At 38.9% G+C, this 25,928-nt stretch overlaps 1 protein-coding gene across 12 annotated transcripts in view; it reads right to left on the reverse strand.

Moving 5' to 3' along the window:
• The window catches only part of NFASC (neurofascin), a 273,535-nt gene that overhangs the window by 67,911 nt on the left and 179,696 nt on the right, over window positions 1-25,928 (reverse strand). For 5 of the 12 annotated variants that reach the window (XM_089514555.1, XM_089514553.1, XM_089514557.1 and 2 more), the window contains 9 exons: window positions 25,048-25,195; window positions 21,624-21,748; window positions 20,071-20,103; window positions 17,311-17,412; window positions 16,987-17,184; window positions 14,999-15,069; window positions 11,093-11,321; window positions 5,549-5,664; window positions 3,016-3,220 (listed from right to left, as the gene is read on the reverse strand). In XM_089514555.1, coding sequence (XP_089370681.1) covers window positions 3,016-3,220; window positions 5,549-5,664; window positions 11,093-11,321; window positions 14,999-15,069; window positions 16,987-17,184; window positions 17,311-17,412; window positions 20,071-20,103; window positions 21,624-21,748; window positions 25,048-25,195 — 1,227 coding nt within the window. The remainder of the gene's footprint in view (window positions 1-3,015; window positions 3,221-5,548; window positions 5,665-11,092; window positions 11,322-14,998; window positions 15,070-16,986; window positions 17,185-17,310; window positions 17,413-20,070; window positions 20,104-21,623; window positions 21,749-25,047; window positions 25,196-25,928) is intronic. The other 7 variants (XM_089514565.1, XM_089514564.1, XM_089514561.1 and 4 more) reach the window with 3 other exon arrangements.

Below are 25,928 nucleotides of genomic sequence, written 5' to 3' on the forward strand. Positions count from 1 at the left end.
GTCCATTAGCTTCTAAATGAGAGCAGTGGGCAGCCTGTTAAGTATCCAGACTCATATTCTTAATTCCTGTACACTTGAAGCAAAACAATTATGTGTGCCTCAGCACAAACTCAAATGGTAAGTTCATTAGAAGTAGATGGTTATGCATAGCCTTGGTGTTTTGACTATTTTTGTATATTATACATAGGGAAATCATACATATGGAGTGATGCATTTATGTTCCTGAGACTTTAAGTGATATATTCAAAGAGTGAACTGGTAGAAACTACATGTTACCATCCAAAAATATGCTTAATCTTTCCAGATTGCACTCATTACAGTTCAACAGATAGAGTACTTTAAAAAATCCATGCCAAAGTGCATTTTTTCAGAGTTTTATGCTGAAACTACTATGCTATTCAGTGTTAATTCATCTTTTCCTAGCCTGTTCCCTAATGACCACACTGGCTATGGATGTGGCAGTCGCAGTCCAACACAGGTGGAGGGAACCAGGTTGGACAAGGTGTTAGATCAGTGATTCTTAACCTTCCTAATGCCATAACCCTTTAATACAGTTCCTCATGTTGTGGTGACCCCCAACCATAAAATTGTGGTGTCTCAGTTCCTAAGACCATCGGAAATATGTGTTTTCTGATGGTCTTAGGCAACCCCTGTGAAAGGGTCATTTGACCCCCAAAGGGGTCGTGACCCACAGGTTGAGAACCACTGTGTTAGATGATATATCAAAAATATCAGACCTAGTCTGTATATAAAAATTTCAGAATTTAGCTACACAATGGGCAGACTTAATTCAACTGAGAAAAATTGGGGGTTCCATCCAATGTTATATGAGTAGACGTCTACTCTACAAAGGGATATCTCACTCCCCTTACTTCCTGCCAATTGAAGGATTCTGCAGGCTATTGGGGGCTGCAGAGAAAAGAATAAATTCGTTCTATCAAAACAGATAAACCGTTCCACCAATAGTTTGTTTCATTGGCAAACATATATGTTGGATTTTGGGTTGGTTTTTTTTTTTTTTTTTTTAGTTTTCTGAAGTACAAGGAATTCTTAACAAAGAATATTATAGTAATTATAGCTGTATTGAGTATACACTTCTGTGGTTTCAAGAATCCCTAGCGTTATAACACACTCTGACACTTATGAAAGCACGCTTGATTGGAATGATACAACAGAGCAAATGTAGCCATCACTGTGTCCAACTGTGAAAGCAAATACAGGCACTATTCTGAGCTTTATAATAAAATCCACCCTTGAGCATGTTGAAAACTAGATCGAATTTGAAGGTAGTTAGGTAGTAATTACAGCAAACCCTAAGCTTTGCGTATATCTTATTGCTTTGTATGGAGATGACACTTATCATTAGCCTTATTTCACTAAAGAGAGAATGAATGGGGAAAGACTTGTACAGGGATACTTGGCAGATAAATAGCAGAACTTGTAACAAATCTGGTGTCACAGAGCCCTGTGTCATGCTCATCCTTCCTGGCACTTTTTCAGATATTTCTGCTTGCACTCAGCTCATTTGTCTAACATAATCAATCATACATTATGAGTGTAAAGCTGGGGGAAAGAGGCTAATGTTACAAAATGACATTCACTGGAACAACCAATTCCAGTCCTCAGGGCTATTCCTTGATGTTATTCCAGTGGAGGAGGAAGGACTATGGAGGCAGCAGAAGGAGCCTAGGTATTTCTTGCACATTAGGTAAGTACATTGAAATGAAAATTTGTGTATATGCTGATGACTTCATTTATTTATTTTTACTAGAACCCCACCAACTGAATGCATAAATACCTGAGTCAAAGCTCAGTGGCAAAGCACATTCAAAAGAGCCCAGGTTCAACCTTTAGTTTCTAAGATGGGTTAGTGCATTTAAATGTTCAGATCAATGTTAGACCAGTGATACCCAAACTCTGGCCTTCCAGCTATTTTGGACTTCAACTCCCAGAACCCTCAGCCATCTTGGCCAACAGTCTGGGATTCTGGAAGCTGAAGTCCAAAACAGCTGAAAGGTCAGAGTCTGGGAATCAATGATGCAGACAATACTCCCAATTACTGTGGATAGTGGTGGGATTCATGCCATCCTCCAAATACAGTGGTACCTCGGGATACGAATTACCCAGGTTACGAAATTTTCAGGATACGAAAAAAAATAATTTAAAAAAACTGTTTCGGGTTAAGAAAGTTTTTTCGGGTTACGAAAAAACTTTTGGTGCTTTTCGGCGCGATTTCGCACCAAAAAGCGGCTTTTCCCCATTAGCGCCTATGGGGATTCGGCTTGCGAAAGCCTTTCGGGTTACGAAATTGACAGCGGAACGAATTAATTTCGTAACCCGAGGCACCACTGTATTATTGGACTGAACTCTGAGGATTCCTCATCCTTGGCTATGTTAGCTAGGTATGCTGGGTTTTTGCAGCCTAGCAAATTCTGGAGCACCAAAGAACTTTTGATTCTGTTGTGGATAAAACTGGCTTAGGTGGACTAATAATTTGATCTGTTACAAAGGCAGCTTCCTGTTTTCCTAAATCAAGGAATACAGTGCTTATGCACATACGCTAATACCATCTTTTCATAAAGACATCCACTCCTGGTATCCTCAAAAGGGTCCCTCATTTTAGCAGCTTCATTTAGGGGACAGCAAGGTTTTTGTTGTCATTGCTGTGGTTAGACAGAGAGCCCGAGATATGTGCGGATCTACTGCAAATCACTCAGAAATCATTGAGAATATTGCTATCTGCCTTCTGTCAGCCCTTGCTCTATAGAACTCATGAAATGTTAATGCTTTCATAGCAGAATCCTGTTGGTTAAACTCAATTAGAGTAGACCCATTAAATCAATTGTTGACTTATCAATCAACAGAAAGGAAAATTCCATTGATTGAATGCATCTACAGTTGCCAGGATTAACCACAGGATTCAGGCCTGAGACTGACAGAATTCCTCTTTGCTTTGTTTCACACATAAAAAGACAGAATTCTGAGAAGCTGGGTAAATGTGTTGGAGGAACCTACCTCCTTCAGGTGTTGTGAACTCCAAAGTTTCACTTCGAGGCCCATCACCTCTCCCGTTGACTACAACCATCTCCAGCTTGTAGTTGCTATAAGGAAACAGCCGGGACACTATGCCCCGAGTCCGGTCTCCAATAAAACCCATAGACTGTTTTTTCTTAGAGACCCATAGATTCTTCAGCAAACTACTTTCTCTCCAGTAATAAGCCTTCAAGAAACATGTAAGGCAAGTAAAGCTTTTCCCATTTAGGTGTTATTGGATTTCAAGAACAAAATCATGATGTCACACAAGGATTAGTTCAAGCTCACTAGCCATTACACAAAGAAGGAGCAAATCAATACTGTTATTGCCCATTTTAAAGATGGGAAAGCTGAGATATAGGAAAGATGATTGGCTTAGTCAAGACCAAACAGGCAAAATCAAACAAAACAATGACAAACCCTTCCCCAAATGACAAGGCTTTCAGTCTTCCCATTATACTGTCTCCCATCTTTCATTAATTATTTAGTAGTTAAGCAATGAAGGCTTAATTTGCCCAGCTCAAACACAGCCAATAATAGACTCTGAATTCTATTTATTCTAGTTATACTTCTATAAAGAAACAGAAAACCCAGAAGCAAAAACAAAATATACCATATCAAAGAAAATTCTCAAGAAAATCTGGAAGTTTTGCTGCTGGTTTGTATGTGTGTGTGTGTGTGTATATATTTGCAAGGAACAATAAAAGAAAAAATGATATTCGGATAGAATAGGTTTGCTTGGTTTTTTTTTAAAGTCACCCCTTCTCATGGTTAGCACAGGTTTAAATTCTTATTAAACTGAAACAGAATATTAATATTTACATGTGTATCCAGACAGAGAACTCCTAGTGTGACCAATTGATAACAGTTTGCAATTATAATACATTTTCCTCCTTAACAGATTTTCTCTGGAAAGGAAAAAAATGGATGATAATCTGGGATGGCAAATCATGGGAGGGTTGCAAATGAAACACACAACCTTCTCAACCTTCTCTGAAAGAGACAGGACAATTTCTCAATAAATGCCTCATCTGGAAACACCTCTGATTAATAAGTCATGCCAAATATACACAGGGGATGACACAGGGGAAATCATTTCAGAAGCTTTTTCCTTATCCACATTGAAAACCAAATTTGTGATCTTCAGCGTGATGAAAGAAGCCTAGTCTGTAATGTCAGTAAAAAGGGCATCACAGGGGAGCAGCTACATGGAACCTTCCTTTATAAGTGACTGAGCAGATGGTCATAAATAGGGGTGTCTAGTCTGTATAGCATGCATTTTATATATGATGGGTAGGGTGCCCCTGGTTCACTATCTTGTGCTCTCTGAATCAGAAAGTTACATGGCTCCTCTTGCTTCCAGAAAGTATGTTTTCACCCAGAAAGCAGAATATTTTTTTTCATTGTTACAATCATATACATGACAAACAACAGGTTAAAAAAGTAGAATTGCACAGAAAGGGAAAAGCTAACAATAAACAAGGAGAAAATATGTGTGTGCTCCCCCCTAAAAAAAACTATCTGTGAAACAAAGATCCTTTGTGCTTTCAGTTCAAAACTGAATGCAAACTCATTGTTTTGGATCAGCAAGAAGTCAATGAGCATTCAAAAGCCTATGTAGGAGAGAAGTACAAAACAACCTCAGAATATTGGACTGAGGACTGCTAAAACAAAATTCAGATTGGCTCACCTACAGGAAGAAAGACCAATGGTAAAACTACTTTGACTTTCAGGGATCTCTTCCTTCAGCCAAATAACTTCAATAAAAATCTCAAAAAATTACTTCCTTGGGGTTCTGGAAGGAAGCTACATTTGTCAGGCTATTTTGAAATGGCAGACAATGTAACCAAGAGACTGATACAAGTTTCTAGAGCAGGGGTGAGAAGGTGTGGCTCTCCAGATGTTCTTGAACTAGTTTCCATAATCCATTCCCATAGGCTATGCTAGACAGGGTAGATGAGAGCTATAGGCAAAACACATCTGGTGGATTGATGCTGCCCAACCGTTCTCTAGTGAGACCAAATATATACTATGAGGAAGAATTTTAGGGCTCCGGGACTTTAATATTTGTACCTTGCCATTCTGGATTTGGTACTTTTCCTCCAGCAGTATGTATATATTTGTTGTTGCTGTGAGCCTTCAAGTTGTTTCCAATTTAAAGCAAAACTATCATAGGGTTTTCTTGGCTTGTTTCTTCAGAAGGGGGTTTGTCCTTGTCATCCTTTGAGGCTGAGAGAGTATGACTTTCCCAAAGTCACCCAGTGGGTTTCCACAGCTGAGCTGGGATTCATACCTTGGTCTCCCAGTGTCCTAGTCAAATGCTCAAACCACTACACCACGCTGGCTCCCATGTATGTTTTTGTTTACTTTTTAAAAAAGTCTTTAATGCTGCTTAGGAATTTATTGGTTCGTTTGTGTCATCCCCAATGCATAATAGACCATATGACTAGTTATCGTTAGTGCCAGAGGTTAGCTGTATTAATAGTTGAAATGATTTGGTTTTGATTGTGCTCACTCTGTATTCCTTAAGCTGTCCCTGGATGGTTTCCGGATACACTCTACTCCACTGCAGGCTGACTGCTGTGCTGTTTACAACTTTGAGTCTAAGATCAGTGGGAGCAGCCTTAGGATCTAAGTTATCAGGAACAAAGGAAAGCAAAGATTAAGCAGAGAGATATTTCAAGAGAAGTTCAATTTCTCCTCACAGATGTTAATGGCATTTAATCTAAAGTGAAGCATGTAAACAGGAGACTGTTCTGTAAGGAGTTTATCACCCAAAGGAGATTGGGAGTTTATCCCATGAATATCCTGGAAAAATCACATAATTATGTGAAACAGTTTCACATGATGTCATATGAAACTCGCCATTAAAGTGGTCACAAAGAAGCATTAACACACATCTTTTTACTTTTGGGATTTCAGCCCCAATACATTTCCGATATCACTTTATTTGTCAAATTGCGTGTGATAATCATTCACACAATTATTCACCATTTTTACTTTATTTGCAGGATGCTTTAAATGCACTTCAATCTCTCTTTCATGCCAAAATTACCCTCAGTATAACAAACTCCTAAATTTTGTAAGCCCTGGTGTTCTACATATGACACAGAGAAATATATCTGCTGCCCTCTTGTGGAGGAACAAAACAATTTCACATGCATACTTTGTTTTTAAATCTGTTCACTAGCAGGACCAATATCCCAGCCTGCTGTCAATCTCTTGTATTGTTCCTTCACTTTCCCCACCTTAGTAAACTCAAAATGTCACAGTGTTTTCAATAGATCTGCATAATTAACATTACACACAGCAGGAAAACAATTGGTGACTTTTTACTCGAAAGCACTTAGTAATATTAAATCAGCAACACAATAAGCTCATACAATAATTTCTATGACATTGTTTTAACAATTTAACATTCTTGTTTGCATGAGTATATGGTTTCCTAATTGAAAAATGGCCACCACCCCCATCCCTCTCACAACACTTAAACAACAGGCCTGTGAATTCAAGTAAAGAACTCTCTTAGAAAGAACTCTCTTAGAAAGGGTAAATATTTTCACAGACTCCTGTGAGGTATATTTCTTCATACAGCAGTTGTAAAAGAGTAGGAATCTTGACGTTACCTATAAACATAAGAACAGCTCAGGCTGGATTAGGCTAAAGGTATATATAGTCCAGTGGTATATTCATACAGTGAATACCAGCAGGAAGACCACCAACAGAACATGATGCAATTGTACCTCACACTCTTTAGAAATGGTTTGGAAGAATAACTAACATTTTCTTTAGCTTTCAAACATTAGTATTTCCCACAGAGAAATGAAAATTTGCAGATGGGGGGGGGGGGGGCAGTGCCTCAGTGTTTTAAAAAGTAGGAACAAGAACAAAACTATTTCCCTATATTTTCTATTTGGCTAGTGATTGAATGCAGTTTTGAAAAAAGTTTATTGTTTGAAGAGACCCAATTGTCTTTAGTGTAAATATTTATTTTCTTCCCTTGTCCCCTCTGGGCAAATAGTTCTGTATGTCCAAACATTCCTTGGACAGAGTTGTTTTCAGTGTGAGGGAGAGTCGAAGTAGGCTCCAGTAGGCTCAAGGGCTTCCTGGAAAGCAAACTGCTTCTGCTAGGGAAAGACAGCTTACAAAGATATGCACATAGATGAGGTGGACACAGAACAATTGCTCGATGCATTTGCACATTTTCTGGGAGCAGGATACAATGTTTATGCCAGTGGGAATGACAACAGCTGCTGTTTGAAAGGGATTTCTATGACTGAGCACGATGTGGGAGAGAGCAATCTGAGTAAATCTGGTTTTATAATCCCCTTCAACTAGCACTAGATGGAAAATAAGAACAGCAGAGGAGTGAAATAATGAAAGAAAATGGACAGCTATGAGAATGCTAGAATCTTATTGGGAATCCCAACTAGAGCAATCCCACTGAATCAATGGGATTTACATAAATGTTGACTCAGAACCGGACAATTGATTCAGCGGGCATACTGATAGGATTCTAGGCAAAATGTGGTCAGGAGTAAACACAGCAATACACAAGAAGTATCTGGGTATTTGTGGGTATATCAATTTTCAATGAACAGTTACATTTTCACTTAAAAATACATACATTCGACCACTCTGCTGTACGTATTGTACATGCAACAAACTAGAAGGGAACAAAACACTGCAGCTGCTTTTTCTATTAATCCAACCAGAACCATAAATTGCCAAGAAATATGGCATATCTAGCACTGTTGGTTCACTGATAAAATGTTTTAGTAGTGGTTGGCCCAATGACTGAGTTCTATCTACAAACAAATATAATGTTATCATTAACTATCATTAATTATTTCCTTCCAGAGCATTTTAATAAATTATCATAGCACTGACGTATTCTTAAACAACAGGTGTTAGTTTGTCAAAAGACATAACTTAAGGAAGTAAAAATTACGTCTGAAACATTCTAAACCCTGAGATTTTGACTTTTGGTTGAGCTGTCCTTGAACTTCAAGTAACAGAATCATTCATATCTTGCTACAACTGTGTTAAAGCTCCCCAAGTCTATTTTTTGAAGTATGAAAAAGGTGCATTTCTACTGCCAGTTTTTTTCTCCACTTTCCACCCCAAGCCACTCTATTCCATTCCTTTCCTGTTACATCTGTTCTTTCCACTTCTGTCTCCTTCCTCTTAATTTCCTTTTCCAACTTATTACTGGTACAAATTATTTGTATTGTTAACACTTGTCTGTAAAAAGTAATATAAACTGAACTGAAATAATTAAATCAATTTTTATAAAGAAAAATAGTGCATGGAGATACAGTATATGATGTCTGTGATCCAGTATCAGCACTGTCTTCCAGAACCTTCTGGAAGTACATAAGAGGAGCCTTTGTTGATCAAGCCTGTTAAAGTCTGTACTGTGTTCCCACAATGGCCAACCAGTTATCTATTTCAAGCTCAAAAGCAGGAGATGAGGGCTATAAAGACAGTTTTGATCTGGAAAACCACTAAGAAGTAGGCCTTCATGAGATGCTATTCTTTAAAATAAGCCAAGACGTTTCCTAGGGGTCATTTGCAATGCTTATTTCCACATTCTCAGCCGAAGCTGTGGGAGCAGGGATCACATCATTTGCAGGATCTGGCAACACACTGGGTCAAGCACTGTAATTCTGGGTTCACTGCTTGACCATACCTCTAGAAAAGGGGTGGGCAAAGTGTGATCCCCTATAATAATAATAATACAGTTTATAAAAATCCCCAGGACCCTCAGTGAGCTCCTCTGAACTCCTGAAAAATTAAGTTTAAAATAAAATAAAATTTAAAAAAATCACACCTCTAGAGCGAATGATTTGTTATTTGTCTGACAATTTTTCAGGGGTTGGGAGACTGGAGGAGCTATATGGTCCTCCAAGATTCAGAAGAGAAGAAAATGGCTCCTGAACTTTCAGAAGTTGCCCACCCCTGTCATAGAGCCTACTAGCTCTTATGTGGCTCAGTGATTGCATAGGGACAGCTAGTCACCTGTTTCCATGGTGAATATAGAAACAATTATATTTACACATTAAGAATATGTACGGGTTAACTGGATATTAAAATTGTAGTCATGTGATATAAAATAGTCCCTCCCACAGCATCATGACTATCCTATGATAATGTTCACCATCACACAATCATTTCACAATTACCATCAATAATTCTTTTTATAATACAGCAAAATAATGAACTCCTTACAAATCTTTCAGAAGAGGATTTAAGAAAGAAGATAAAGTGATTTTGATGAAAGACCTGGGAAAATGAGAGGCCTTTAAAAGACAAGGCAAGATTCAGCTGAAGTTAAGCACCATTTTGAATGTGAAGTAAGCATATGCTTTAGTCTCTCATAGGAAACAAAGTGACTTCAGAGTCTTTCACATTGAATGGATGGTACTGAGGATCTTCACAAGACAAAAGGAAAGTACAATGGGAAGCAATCATCATCATCATCATCATCATCATCATCATCATCATCATCATCCATCTCTCTCTCTCTCTCTCTCTCTCTCTCTCTCTCTCTCTCACACACACACACACACACACACCTTGTAGTGACTGCACTCCAAAAGGAAGAAGGATGTTATGATTATGGAACGACTAAGCAAATTCGCCATATGTAAAGCCCTGAAACACAGAAATATTCATGTCTGAACCATGAAAAAACTCTTATGTTCTTTTCCAAACTGAGAGGCAGGACACTAACTTTAATACATTTAGGCTTGGCAATCATACCAGTGCTAAACCTAAACAGTTAATAACAACATTTCTAAACATTCTGGATTCCCACAAGACCATAGTTTAAAGATACAGTATTCTTCCACCGAGGTTCTTTCATCATCTAGTTTTATCCATTCTAGATCCCTGTAAAGTTGGTTAGGTGGAGATAAATAAAGTGCCCCAAAGTAAGACACATGGCAGAATGTGGATTCTAACCCAAACATTCATTCAAGCATGCACCCTCATATACTCACATATCTAAGTCAAACATACTAGACATTATACTGAGAGGTGAACTTCTGGCCCTCCTGATGATGTTGTTTAATTACAACTCCTGTTATTCCTAACTGGACATGCCGATTGTTCAGTAACAGGTGGAAGGGCACAGATTCCTCCACTCTGCATTACACCATATAAGACAGAGCATTTAACCCAATTTCCTCTTGTGTATTTTATCTTTGAATATTTATCTACCAGTATTTCTTAGGGCCAAAGCAGACGGCCCAGAAGGAGCAGCCTCTAGTCACTCTGGTGCCAATCATGCTGGGACTGTGGCGACTGGATGGCCCGCTCCCATAGTAGGCAGAGGTAGTGGTGCCAAATGCTCCTCAAAATCCCAACTCCTGCCACTTCAGCATGGCTTTGGAGAGGCTTCCAGCTGCTTTGGGTGTATACGTCATCTGAATGCCATGCCTCTCAAGCAGTTGGAAGCCGCTTTTTTTGGCCTGTCTGTTTCAGGCCTTAGTTACTTTGATAGCAAAGCCTATGTCTATGAGTAGGTCACTTAATCTCTGTGAGCCACAGCTGTATTTCTGTGAGATGGAAATTATATCGGTGTATCATGTCAAAATGTCGAAACAGTATAACAATTGTAATATCTCATGCATCTTAATTTTTAAAATATCAGTACTGATGTTACTCTTGCTTCATTTTAGGTCAACATGTACTTTTTTAAAAAAATAGAAAGGCAAGCTATAATTGTAGTTAGGAATGAAGAAAAATCAGAGGAAATAATAAATCTGCAAATAGTATGAGTTAATTAAAAAATTTTGGATATGGATGCTGGAAATCTTTAGAAAGAGAAGGTCACTCCAGAAACTTCTAGACATTTTATATGAGCCCCCCTTTTCCTTCTGCTCTCCGGAGTAAGACAGAAAGTGCCCGGCAGTGGAATTCAGTGCCCCCTTTGAAAGAACTAACTGCCACAGGCCTTGAATTTGAAGAGCACACTTTAACACTGACAAATGAGAAAAGGTGAAAAAATCTGCCTTCTGTACCTCACACTCTTTCTGTGTATGAGAATACTTACAGTCTTCCCCTGAATATCCAATGATGGTGTCAGGCTCTGAAGCCATCCCGTAGTCATTGATGGCTTGCACTCTGATCTCATAGGGAGTATAGATGGGTGTCTGTGTGACGGTGTACTGGCTGACATCTCCCTTCACTGTTCTGTTGCTCCAGTTCTCCCGTGTGTCCCTTCTCCTCCATTTCACAATGTATCTGAGGTTGGGGCCATAAACTTGGGTTGCGTTTAATGGCTTAAAGCATTGAGAAAAAACATAATTAAGAAAAGTTATCCTCACTGAATTTGCATGTCACCAGTTAACTCCTATATTCCCCATTCTCTGGACAAAGTATCACAGAAGCTTCAGCAACACATAGAGAATTAGAAAAAACAGAGCTAACAAACAGAAAGTTTCATGTGCTAGAGCAACATGCTAGAGCCAACTTTCTGAGATGCAAAAATATATGCTCAGTAAAAAGAATATATGCTCGATAGGAATATAAAATTTTGGTGATTTTGTGAAGTCGAAATCTTTCATGGCCGGCATCCATAGTTTTTTGTGGGTTTTTCGGGCTACGTGGCCATGTTCTAGCAGAGTTTCTTCCTTACATTTCACCAGCATCTGTGGCTGGCTTCTCTCTGAAGATGCCAGCCACAAATGCTGGTGAAACGTCAGGAAGAAACTCTGCTAGAACATGGCCACGTAGCCCGGAAAACCCACAGAAAACTTTGTTGATTTTGTTCTTGCACATGAAAGTTTAAAAAAAAATCAAAGGCTTTCTCTGCAGTGGGAGAGGATATCAGAGTTTTGTGTATTTCTGTCAATTATTCACACTGTTAGACCTTTTCAATTTTTTTTTCATTTCTTTTTTGCACATACAGGAAACAACCACATTTCTTATGCAAAATACATTTAGGTGCAAAAAAAAAAAGGCTTTTGGCTATTGTTCTTTCCTATTAAAAAGCTAACAGGGGCAAAAAGAATTTCATGGAAGTTGACTTTTTTTTCAGTGAGTCATCTTTTGGTTACCTTTTGTGTTAAGCCTGAAAAACTGTTTTTATTCTTTGCACCCATAGTGTGATACCTGTATTGTTGATGATAATATGTGTGTGTGTGTGTGTGTGTGTGTGTGTATCAAAATTCACAATATACAGCAAATACATATAAAGAAGGGAGAAAATTGTAAATAATGGTGCCAAAATCTAATTCTCACAGTAAGGCTGTTACATATTTTCTGCAGATCCAAATATATGCAAGATTAGAATAGAATGAATTATGCCTCATACTTATTGCTACTCTTTGCATTTCATGTTTTTTGGTCTCATATTTTTCAGTTTCCCCCTTGACTGCTCATGGATGCATGGCGCATGTGTATACATGAATGAACAAACACACATGTAAATATGCATGCACACAGATGTCTGCCAACTGATATTAACAGTTAATGCACCTAATAAAAGTAATCTTTGTTCACAAAAATTAAGCCAAAATATTTCTCTTATTTTTTGATCAATCTGTTTTTATGACAAGAAACACATTTAACATAGCTTTTTTCTGGAAGCAGATCTAGGGAAATACAGCAGCAACCATTCAGATTACTTCACAATATCCTGCTACATGAAACTCATGTGAAGTCTTCACTACTTCCTTCAGCACCATGCTTTATCTTATAAGATAGGTTCATCCTGCCCTGCTATTCCTTTCAGGGGACTGAAACAAAATATGCAATACAATACCTTTCCCTTCTCCTTTTATGTCATGTCTTTTTAGATTGTAAGCCTGAGGGCAGGGAACCATCTAATTAAAAAGATTGTATGTACAGCACTGTGTACATTTACAGCACTTTATAAATAAAGGTTAATAATAATAATAATAAACAAAACAAATTGGCAAAACAGAAAAAACAAGGGGAGGCATCAAATACTAAAGCACACAGAAATACATATACTGCAGAAGCCAACAGGATAAAAACAATTTTTCATTGCTCAGGTCAGAAGCTCACTTAAATAGCAATTACCTAACTTGACATCTAAAAACAAACCAAGTGGGAATGAAGTGTTTCTTCCAGAATAGAGAAGTACAGATCATTGTTTCTGATAAATATTTCTCTCATGCATTTACATCCAATACATTGCAGATAGTAGTAGGGAACAAAGAAGATATTAACCCAAAGATCTCATTTTATGGTCAAGTGTTTTTCAGATATACTACTTAATGCTTTGAGGATGACAGCTAACATTTTGAATTGACCTCAAAATAAATTGACAACAGACCAAGCTGAGGGAAAATTGGTGTTCTATGATCTGTAGTTTCCGGTTAGAACTCTAGCTGCTGTGTTCTGTACCAAATAATCATGGTCATAGAATCATAGAGTTGAAAGAGACTACAAGGGCCAAAGGCTTGTATTCTGGTAGGGAAGAATGGGGCAGGAGCTATACCCAGCAAAAGAACAGGCAAGAAGCCCTGGAAGGCAAAACTCTTTTAGCCAAAGTGAAAGCCTTTCCATTTGTTTCGACTCCACTGACATCTCAGAATTTCCCATGAAGAGGAAAGGTATTCTACCATTAACATCCTCTGACCAGAAGCAACAGGAAGGCTCCTCAGTCCTGCTGGAGTTAATTTTTGAGCAACAGGGCATAGACACATTTAGCCAGAATAACCTTCTTCAGAAGCTGGAGAAGCTACAGATAACAAAATGGGTACAGGGCTATTGCAACTTACATTTAGCTGCAGGCATTCATCAAATCTGTACTTTAAAAGACTGTTGCTTTGCCATCAGCATCTAATATTTGCTTTGCAAGGCATTTCCCAGTCTGTCCTACCTTTCTGCTATGTTCTGCAACACCCTCTTACATAATGTCATAAGTATCCCTGTGGCATCCAGCTTCCATCAGAAACTGAGAAACATCTTGTAGCATATTTTAGATGTAGACTTAAATCTACTTCCTCAGATGCATCTACTAAGGAAGCAGACTTAAGTCTACAAAAGCTTGTGCTACGAACTTCTTTCTTTGTTTCAGAGCTGGGGCAGACAGGTGGGAAAGAGCGACCCAAGTCTGCTCTGGCTGCAAGTGGATCAGGACCATGCAAACTGCATGGCCTGCTCCCAAAGAGGCCCAGGGCTGCAGGAACCAAGCCACATCACGAGGAGGCAGATTATTCTGGCTCCTTTTTCTCTGGTCCAAGAGACCAGAGTGTGGCTTCGGGCCACATTGCAAGCATGCATTGTTTGAACACCACATTTCCAAAATGGCTGGAAGCCACTTCATTTGGCCCTTGTGTTCTGGGCCTCAATCTCAAAGGGGCTATAAGATCTCTTTGCATACTGATCTAGACTAACACAGATATGTGTTTGAGTAATAACATTGTTTGATCACTGTCATGCAAGGAGGAAAAAGGGTGTCCCTTTGTCTGCTGTTTGAAAGTTCCCACAATTCCACCCCATTAGCTAAAGTTGACAGGTTTCGCAGTTCAACAGTATCTGGACAATGACAACTTGCCATCTCTGATTAGAGTAACTAACACTATTTGGCAGTGCAATCCTACACATCTACTCAGAAGCAAATAACACTGGTTTCCACAAGACTTACTCCTCAGTAGGTGTATACAGGATTGCAGCAATTTTGGAGTGACTAATCTACAGTAGGCTGAATCCTCAGATCATGTAAATTGCTCCCAAAACCTCAGTTTCCCAACTTTTAATCATGACATTTTATCTCAAAGCATTTGTGCCAAATCTAAACATCTTCTTTCACCATGACTCTGTGATGGGTGCATTCTAAGGTGTGCTCTAGACTACAATTAGAAATCTGTCTTCTCTGTTGCATTATGATTTCTTTATTACATCTTGGAGGAATACCCTTGTAGTGGACATTACTTATGCCAGAAAAGAATGCCATACATAAACAACCACAGATTTGTTAACTCACCGTCCATGATATAACCATGTTATTTTTTGCTGTTCCTGTCCCTTTAACTCCAGTTGGGTTAACCTCTGGACCTGAAATAAATTGAACCATGAACTTTATAAAAGTATTGAATACAATAATACTCTTTCCACTTTTGTATACCGTGCTGTATTTCCCACTTCCCCTTTTGTTCAGCAGATAGGGAATCTGGGCACAATGGTGATGTAGTTATGAGGCCCACAGATTTTGAATTAGGAAGTCAGTTTTGAGCATGAAGTCAAAGTCCAAAAGTCATCATGCTAATTTTTTTGATCCTAATGCTGACCTGGCACTTTGCATGTAGCCTCCACAAAAGGTGTACATTATATAATAAATATTTACTGTAGCAGCAATTTGCAACAAAGAAAACTTTTTAAATTTCTTTTTTTTAAAATATAAATTTTCTAAATCATAGGCCAGAATCTATTTAATGACTTATATTAGGAAATTGTTATCTCAGTCATCTCCGTTCTGGATCTGAACCTCTGCATAAGTATGCTGGTGGAACATCATGCTTCTACAGCAATAATCTGGATCTCAACCATGTTAGTATTAGTATCCAAAAAATTTAGCAGACTGAAAAAGCGTAATGCTAAACAGCATATGGCCTAGAAAAATAAACAAAAAATTCAAGATATCTGAGCAGGTGAAAATGACAGTGGAAAATTATGGGCTTGGTTGTTTAATAAGTGTTATATTTTCCTCCAGGAGGGAAGGAATACATGGCTATACAATAAGCACAAAAGTGTAACTTCTACAACAGATACATGCCACCTCTGAGATTTTGCAGAAGAATGACACACTGCAGTTTGCTGGAGTGTTGATTTTCTTTTATTAGAGCTATTGTGCTATAGTACAAAAGTGCTATTTTACTGATGCACTAATGTGCTATAACATTTTTTAAAAAACTGAAAAAGACAAAAAGGAGAAGAGAAGAATACTTAATTTTTCTATTAAATTAAAAACAAACATACTCAGGGGCAGGAATAAAACGCTGCAAGTGCCAGGAGTTGCCAGAAAAATAATTGCCAGAATTTTGCTAGAAAATAGGAACTGCTAGGTCAACAGAATTTAAAAAAAAAACAAAACCCTGAGAATTCTTTGTTGTTAATTGTTTGCAATAAGTTTTGACTTATGGTAACTCCAAGACCCCCAGTTATGAAGAATCCCACTGGTCTTCCAGGCTCATGGCCATGGCTTCCTTGAATGAGTCTATCCACTTCTCTTCCTGTTTTCCCACTACCTTCCACTTTACCAAACATTATTTTTAATGAATCATATTGTTTTATGCTGCCTTTCTCCCAGACAGGGACCCAAGGTGGCTCACAAATAAAAGCATTTTTAAAAGACCTTAAAATAAAAGTTTTAAAAACAATTTAAAACAGAAAATAAAAACAGTATCAAATTACATACATTAAAAACTACAGCACACCCCCATATAAAATCCATCTCATGATTATGTATTAAAAGCTTGCATCAATAAAACCGTTTCTGCATGCTGATGAAATGAAAGCGGGGGGGGGGGGGGGGGCAGCCGAGCCTCTCATGGAAGTACATTCCAGAGGGTGGGAGCAGCCACCAAGAAGGCTCTCTCTCATGTCCTCACCTAGCGAGTCTCTGATGGTGGTGGGACCAAGAGAAAGCCTTCCCCTAAAGAACCTAGGGCTCTGGCAGATTTGTATAGGGAAATATGCTCTCTCAAATAGTACACCTAAGACATACAGGGCTTTATAGGTCATAACCAGCACTCTTGAATTTGAATTTGAGAAATACAACACATATTGCAACCTCCTGGCACATTTGCCCCACCTGGAAATCCCATGGCTTAATTAATGTATCCACACTTGTCAGTTTTAGAGTGTGTCTCTTTTCTGGTATCTACTTTTTCATATGTGTAGTATTAAAGTGCACAGTTCTACAGTTCCTTTCATTCCACTATATCCATCCAACTCAAATCAGAGACCACTTACGTGCCCCATTTGTATGGTATCGTTCAGAGGGCAGACTGGGATAACTGCTTCCTACTTCATTCACGGCTATTACTCTGAACTGGTAATTTACGTAAGGTGCAAGTCGCAAGACAGCAGAGTTCACACTTCCAGGGTAACGGGAATGATTGTGCCAAGTTCCAGGTTCATATCTATCTTCCTCGAATTCCACAATGTAATCTAGAAGAGAAAGAGTTTGGAATCCACAAATTAGCTACATAATTATTAGCAAGCAGAACACCCCTCCTACCCCAAAATCAATGATAGCTTTTTCTAAGACTTATAAGTGCAGGAGCATGTATTCACCTGTGATTGGGCTGTTGTTGTCATCACCAGGAATCCACGTTAACCGCACACTTCTTTCAGCAAGGTCTGTTAGTTCAAGGTCACGGGGACGTTCAGGACGTGCTACAGGCAAAAAGATATGCTTCTTTACTGCAGGGGTGGGCAAGGTTGGCCCCCAGGGCTGTTGTGGAGGCCCCCAAAAGTTTCCCCCACCCCACTCAAGTGACCTTCCAGTTTAATTCCTGGTTTAGTAAAGGCCGCTCTTTGGTGGACAGTAGTAACTCAGCTCCTTTTAGGCTTTCCTAATAGGTAATGGTTAATATCTTTGGGTTGGAAATGAAAATAAGGCTAATTCTACACATGTAACAGGAAAAGGTGGAGGATGAGGTAATAAAAAGGACAGAACCAATTCGAATTTCTATTGGGAATATTATATCCCCCTCCCCCCTCAAACAAAAAGAATACTAATAATATATCAGATAAGCAGAAACGTTTCCTCTAAAATTCTAGGTTTATAAAAACCTTGCTGACAGTATTTCACATGGGGAACATTCCACAATGAAAACTGCACTTGCAGCTCTCTAGGTGTAAAATTCATCCTATGTCTCTCATGATTCTGCAATCATTCTCTTGTATGAATAGACCAAGCCAAAGGGTTTCATCCATGAAGTAAACAGAATTTCAAAAGTAGTCCCAACTGAATAATTTGGCCAGCAAAGAACTGTGTTTCAGCTGCATTTATTTATTTGTTTGAAACTAAATATTTAAACTAATGCATCAGACATTGGGCTTAATTATTCCTCCCTGACATTCTAAACACCCATGAAGCATATTTGGAGTGCCATCCTGCACATCCTTATTTAGGAGAAAACACTACTGAACTCAGTAGGACTTAATTTGGATTAAGTACAGCACTGCACTGTTATGATTGTTCTAGTTTGTACTTCTATAAAAGTATTGTTGTTTTTAAAAGTAATAAGAGAAGCTACAAGCAAGAAACTTTTAAAAAATTGCACACATAATGAAATAAATGTCCATTACAAAAGAAAACCTGCTCCAAAATAAAGTGTGTAATTTGTGTTTAATTCTCACTCTTGGTGTGTGTGTTAGTGTGATCCTGGGTAATGTATAAATTGGGGTCCATAACTGCCCAAGGCCTAGGGGCTACACACATCCTCACTGGACCTCACAAGGCCGCATAACTCTCAAATATTTTTGATTTTTTTAAAAAAACATTCAGAATTCCCTCTGCACTGGATGCAGAGGAAATATTCTTTATCCTGGGGTAAAATATTCGGAATTCCTCCTGCACTGCACAGAACTCTCTCTGCACAGGGGCCACTTCACTAGGTTTTGGCCCATCTGGGCTGTTTAAAGCTCAAGAAGGGGCTTTTTTCCCTCCAGAAGTCACTTCCAGTTTTGAAAAGAGGCTCCCTGGATCCAAGAAGCCCAGGGGAGCAAAATGTATGGTGGATTGTGAAGGTGCAGGGTACATCCAGTGAGGATGTGTGCAGCCCCTAGCCTTGGACCCTAATGTATACATTTTCTGCTCACTTGCTTGGTAAGCTAGAAAGATAGCTCTAAGAACTGGGTGATCCCATATATGGCCAGCGGATCTTCCTATACTTCCTATAAGATTAATGGTTGCTGTAATTGCCTGTCCAGATCATCCATTATGGTTTGCCTATACCTGAACACAGCAGGATTGACAAGATAATGTACGTGGCAATCTAACTTTTAGAAAGGTCTTCTTCAGTTTAATAGCAGCTATAAAAATGGTCATATATCATATGTTAAAAGCATATTAACTATTTCTGCAAAAGAACCAAAAACCTCACCCCACTAATATGGGGTATTACTCATAATTGAAGCTGTTACTGTTACAGATGTGCTTCTTCCCTAAATTTCTTCTCTAAGGAAACAACAGGTAATTTTAATAATTTTCTTCCCACTGTGAGAAATTTTTGAAAACCATAGTCTTTGAAGACTATTCACAATTTAAGACTTATTCTGTGCAAAATTCACATGTGGCTGTTTTGCACAGAAAATGACTATTTCTGTAGAGGAAATAGAATTTTACTGCATATAAATATTATCTTCTATATAGAAAATCCTGTTTCTTCTGAAGAAATCACCCATGTGCAACATTTTCTGAGATGGACAACAGCCTTTTCTGAATAGGAAATAATATTTCATGTAGAAATACAATTTTCTGCCCTAAAAAGGGTCATTTTCTGCACAAATAACCCACATGTGAATTTTGCACTAAATAATTCTTGAACTATGAAGATTTTTATCAGCCTACGAGTCTTCTCCTTAGTTTCTTGATACTTGAAAAACATGATCTGTGATCATTTTTTCAACTATTTTTTTCATATTCTTTACATCCTTAATCTTTATATTTGGACCAGCCAAAATCATTATAGGTCCTGAACAGACAGGCCAAAATAAAGATGCTTCGGGTCACTTTGGAGGTATGCTGTTTAAGGGATGCATGCGTCCTAAGAGGCCGGAAGCCACGTCGGAGCCACGCTCCAGTCCTAAGGAAGTCCAAAGTGCAGCTTTGGTGCAGCTTCAGGCCTCTTAAGATGCATGTATCATTTAAACAGCATACCTCCAAAGTGACCCAAAGCAGCTTTATTTTGGTCTGTCTGTTCGGGCCCATACTTTTAGTAACACTTTCACAATGAAGATATGGTTGAATAACAGTAGGAAAAATCAAAAAAATCAAAAGGGTAAAACAGAATAAAATTAATAGACATAAAGATTAGTAGTGATTACCTTTGGGTAGGGTCATACGGTTAAGGAAAGGATCTGTAAAGTAAGATATTAGCTATTTAGCAGGTTAGTGCAATTCTTAATTACAAGTTGTTTAAGGGACACAAATACAGTGAACCATTGTTATATGCTGGGGTTTGGTTCCAAGATCCCCTGTGTATAATAAAAACAGTGTATGCTCAAGTCCCATTAAATATAATGACATAGCAAAATGGTATCCCTTATACAAAATGGCAAATCAAGGTTAGATATTTCAAATTTATACTTTTTCTGCACATTTTTCAAACCGTGGATGCTTGAATCCATGTATAAAAAATCTGTGTATAAGAAGGGCTGACTGTGCAAGTTATTTAAGGGACACAAGAAGCACCAAAAGAACGAATCTTTTAAAGCCATATTCATGTACATATTCCAGTTGTATTTAGTGCTTCTCAAGTTGGTTTACAGACAAGGGAGAAACACAAAATACATTAGTCAGCTCTGTGGAAGATAGCATTCGAACTAACAACTAGACAAAAGTCAGCTGTCCTCTGCTAGTTCCTGATTATGGAAAGGTAATTTATTGCCTGCCTGATTAATAATAATAATAATAATAATAATAATAATAATAATAATAATAATAATGTTTATTTATATACCGCTTTTCCAAATTAGATCAAAGCGGTGTACAACAGGAAGTACAATACAAGGTCAAAATAAAACATAACAGGCCTCTCCCCCCCTCAAGATGGTGGTCGGAAGGAGGGCTCTTAGTCTTTCATGCCAGGCCTCTCTTCCCCTCAAGATGGTGGTCGGAAGGAGGGCTCTTAGTCTTAACTAACTAACTAATTAACTAATAAACTGCAATGGTATCAATCTGATGCTACTTCTTCCTTGTTAGGCAGAGTGGCATTAAACCGAAGGACAGCAACATAAGGGTAGATTTGCAGTTATAAAATCTCCTTCGGTGGGAAAACTCTTGCTTTAATATCATCACATCTTCACCCCAGGAGAAAGATGACTACCGGGGTAGCAGCTACAACTGGCAAAAGTCATGTTCAATTTCTCACTATGGTTAGAATTCCAGAGATCTTTACGTATTTCTCTCACAGACATAAGTGAAGCCATTTTGGCTGACTAGGCAGTTCAAATATATTAACAACAACACTTCAATTTGAATTAGAAAGTTACAGTGGGCCTTGATGTCCACTGAAGATTGGCTTCAGAACCCCCAGGGATACCAAAATCCATGGATACTCAAGTCCCACTAAATACAATGGCATAGTAAAATAATGTTCCACATATAAAATTGCAAAATTGAAGTTTGCTTCTTGGAATTTATATTTGTTTTCAATATTTTCAAGTCATGGATACTTGAATCTGCAGATAAAGAATTCATGGATATGGATGGCCAATTGTAATACATAGTTTGATATCCATCACACATGATAAACTTTATGTGGATATCACCTCCATCATGTAAGAGAATAGGTCATAACATTTGTCTAACTAAACTCATCAATTTCCTCCTTGGATTTAATCTCAAATTTAGTAAACTTCAAATGAATAAAAGTTACCTAGAATAGTGAGATGGGCTCTGGCAGTATCTTTATCAAGCTCTGTGCTGGCAACACAGGTGTAGTATCCTTGATCTTTTTCTGACACTCCATATATTGTCAGGCCATCTTCTTCTTTCTTTATCCTTTCAGAGAGAGAACAATTGAAATTAAAAAATCTGGGAAATCTCTCTCTGACCCCTGGCCACATAGTTTGCTGAAGCCAGTGGCAGGTCCAGCACTAATGAGTACAATAATGCAGATGATAAATTAAACAATGTTTCACAATTGCATGGATGAATTTTGTAGTGAATAAATATGCTTTAAGTTCCACTACAGTATATTCTTCCCTAATTGCTAATATTAGTCCATGCTACATATGGATGAATCCATCTATTTCTGTCCCCATGACCAGAGTCTCACCACAGCCAGTTTCTAAGCTATGTCAAAGTAAATGGGAGAGGCAAGGAGGAGAGGGTTCTGTTGTACTGGCACTGCAACTTCACCATGAGATTGTATCTCCAGCTGGAGGAGTATCTTCCTTCTTTTTGTAAAGGGTTGAAGACCCCCTTTAATGTGCTGCATTAAGCTGCTGAGATTAAACTTTGATGAGCAGCAACTGGTGGGATAGTGGCAATTATATCTTTAGTATGTCATAGTTTCTAAAATTACTTTGTCCTTGACTGTATATTTTTGTTTTCCACCCTTTGGCAAAAAGGGTATTATAAACAAATGTGTTTTTGAGGTTTTTTTACTACAGTGAGCCCTTGCCATACGCGGGCGCCATATAGGTGGCTTTCAGCATACGCTGAAGCCGCATGGGAAATGGGAGAATGCCCGGTGCACATGCCCCATTATATTCAATGGGGCTCGCGAATGGTGTGTGCGGCTGTGGGGTGCGCGCGCAGCCGCACGGCAAGCACAAGCCCCATTGGATATTTTTTGCTTTATGCGAGAGGGTCCGGAACAGATCCCTCCACATAAAGCAAGGGCCCACTCAGCTACTACTACTATTATTACTATATTGGACTTAGGCCTTTTATATATTTGAGAATACAGTGGGCATTTTGGACCATAGTTCATCCTAAATTATACATATGGTATGCATTTTAATCTAAAATGTGCATTTTATGTGCATTTTATTACTTTTCCAAGTTCAGAACTATAACATAAAATTTGTAAAAGTGCAAAAATGGAAATACTGCTAGGATCCAATTGCCTTATCAGTCTGGGTAGTATGAATCAGGCTGGATTCCTAAAAAAATGAAAACTGAATAAAATCCTTGTGCTTCCTTAGTCTATACCAGTTTTGATTGTGTTTTATCAGACCAGGATAATATTTAAAGTTCCTTGTAGCCTTGGGACATTAACATGATTTAACTCACTCACTCACTCACAACTCTACTTTTTTTTCTATAAATGATTATGTTCCTCTATGTACAAGTACCCAGAATATTACAGACAGTAATATATGAAAACTGATTCTACAGGAAAAATAAGCATACCTAGGTAACACCTTTCCCTAAATATGCTTAACAGCTGGGAATATTTTTTACAGGTGTAGCTCTAGCCACGATCGGGCTGTGATCAGCCTGAGACTATGGCAACCGCATGGTCTGCCACCGTGGTCTCAAATGGGCCACCAGCAGGAGCAGATTTTTTACGCTCTTTTTTTTTTGGTGGCTTTGGGCCACCTTTGGCTGCCTCAGAGCAGTTTCCGGGTGTTTTGGGGGCATGTATCATCTGGATGCCATGCCCCCAAAGTGATTTTTTTTGGCCCGTCTGTTTTGGGCCTAAGTCTGATAAGCAACACCCATTTCTTTTCTTGAAGGAGAGGAAACCTCTATAACTGGGAAAAGATATTTCACTTTCACCACAGCCGTGGACAATTCTTTTGTCTGAAAATTCTGCAGTTACTGAAACTGACAGCTGAGCTTAATAACATATTATAGTGGTCTGGACAGGAAAAGATCCATTCTGCATGTCAATAACTTAGATAAAATGTGTTTAAACCCTACTACATAGTGTCTTTTAAAAATATGGCTTCATAAAATAAATTACATGTTCATAGCCACAGAGAAACTATTTTTCAAAGTTAAAGTAAAGTTAAAAAGGTGTGCTGGTGACCTCTGATCATGATCCCTTTCCTTCAAAATAGTTTAAGTTTTTATTTCTACCAACAGATAACAAATAGTGCCATTGGCACGTTACAGACAGGCCCATGAGGCTCCATCATCGCGCCATCATTACGCACGAGGGACGGCGCTTCCTGATGCGCCCTGCCCCTCGCATGTAATGACTATGTCAAAATGGTGGCAGCTGTTCCACACGGCGGCCGCCATTTTGACATAGCAGACGCTCTGCGTCTGCACGTCGCACCCCGCAAGTGACGCCACGAGTGCGCGACTAGCGCCTCGTGGCGTCTCTTCCGGGGCCCAGGAAGGAGCGCGATTTTCGTGCTCCTTCCCTGCAGCGTCCGGGAACTGCACCGTTTGGCTGCTGCGGTTCCCAGACGCTGCAACTGGTGGCGGCGGCAGACAGCCGCTTCTCGGCGGTCTGTAACGGGCCATTGTTATCTTTCCTCCATCTATTACTTTGGCTATGCCAGAGTAAGTAATTTAACTGTTCTGTATATCTTATTTTCTACGAACAATATGTCAACAATTGCCATACCAAATTTATTTCTACCTCAGAACTTTAAGTTTATGAAAATATTTATAAAATATACATATTCAAATGGTGGAAGAGGACCCTACTGACTGTCAAATATTAGGTAACATATACTAGGTAAATCTATTACTCCGTTATGTCTCAGATAGAAAATGAGTGGACTTAGGAGACCTTCTGTGTGTCACCTGACTTTTGCTTCTGGGAAATTTAAGGCACATGCTGAGCTATTTGGTAGGCTATAGAAACCATGATTTTGATGGAGGGGGCAGTGCTCAGGGATGACATAATCCCACTATCCTCATCTTTGCTATCACACCCCATAGCCCACCAATCACATTTTAAATGAATGTGAAATTGTATGCATCAGGATGCATGTGTTTGAAGGAAGGAAGGGAGACCAGTGTCAACCTAGGCCTCTCTTGTTATCCTCAACCAGCTCATCACTGCATACAGCCTGTGAAGGTTGTGAATCCCTGATCAAGTAAAGGGTTTAATCTGAATAGCAGCACCTAACAGGGTTCACACATCATGTGATTCTTTTCAGCTAAAATGCCAGGAACAGAACTTGGCACATTCTGCATGCAGAGCATGAGCTCTATCACTGAACTAGTCTTCTTCCCTTGTTCACATAGTCCCCTTTATGCAGGGCAATAGGTATCAGTACAGGACATCAAGATGGAAAAATTATTTATTAATTCTTTTTTATGCAATGGAGATGTAAAAAGGATATAGCTTTGAGAAACAGAATACCTAAGATAATAAGGATGTCACAGACCTGCTTCCTAAGTACAGAGGAACATCGTCCTTGAGCCAGGAGATTGTAAGTCTTAGAGTGGGATCATGCCGTATCCGACACACTAATTGAACTGTGGAACCTTTCTTTGGTACAGCATCTTTCGGCCCATCTACTATCCTAGTTGGATCTGCAAAAGTTACAAAGTTATCAGTCCTAAGGATATCATTATGGAGACTACACAATCTTAGCAGGGATCTCAATCACAATTTTTGTTAAAGAAAATCACTATCACTTTATGCAACCAGAACTTGTCAGAACTGTCAATTTTCTGAATTGCTCCAGTTTTCTAGCTTTAATGCTATCCGGTATTTACAGCTATATGTTGAATAATCATAACCTCTGATGTTAGATTTTAATGCACATTGTGGTATCTGAGAACTGTATGTTTATCCTAAGATCAGTGAAATAGATGGTAGTGTAAAGAAAAAAAATCTTACAAACAATTTATGAGGCAAGAACTAACTGAATTTAGGCCTGGTACAGATGGGCCCTTTGCGGCGTGCCCATGACGTGCTAGGGTTACTCGGGGGTGAGGCGTGCACACGCTCCGCAACTGTAGCACATCATGGTTACGCCGCAGCTGCGCAGCATCCCAATGTGCTTTGGCATGGCGTAAGTGCACTGCAAAAAAGGAGCCACCCGCGTCCTTTCTTGCTGCGCAGCAGTGCTGCACAATTTGGTTGCTACGGTGCTGCTGCAGCACAAGGAAAGGCGCCTCCCCAGCGCCTCTTTTTGGCACTCTGTACCGTGCCTTAGATAAGTATAGCATACATTTCCTGCTCCACCATGATGTTCCTTCAGTGTTCTCAGCATCTGCTTCTCATGAGGCAGGAAAGCTCTATGTAGACTATTTGCCCATT

Source organism: Sceloporus occidentalis, unplaced genomic scaffold, assembly GCF_023333645.1.
Source record: "Sceloporus occidentalis isolate IW3139 unplaced genomic scaffold, rSceOcc1.0.p SCAF_3, whole genome shotgun sequence".
In the NCBI taxonomy this organism is placed as follows: domain Eukaryota; kingdom Metazoa; phylum Chordata; class Lepidosauria; order Squamata; family Phrynosomatidae; genus Sceloporus; species Sceloporus occidentalis.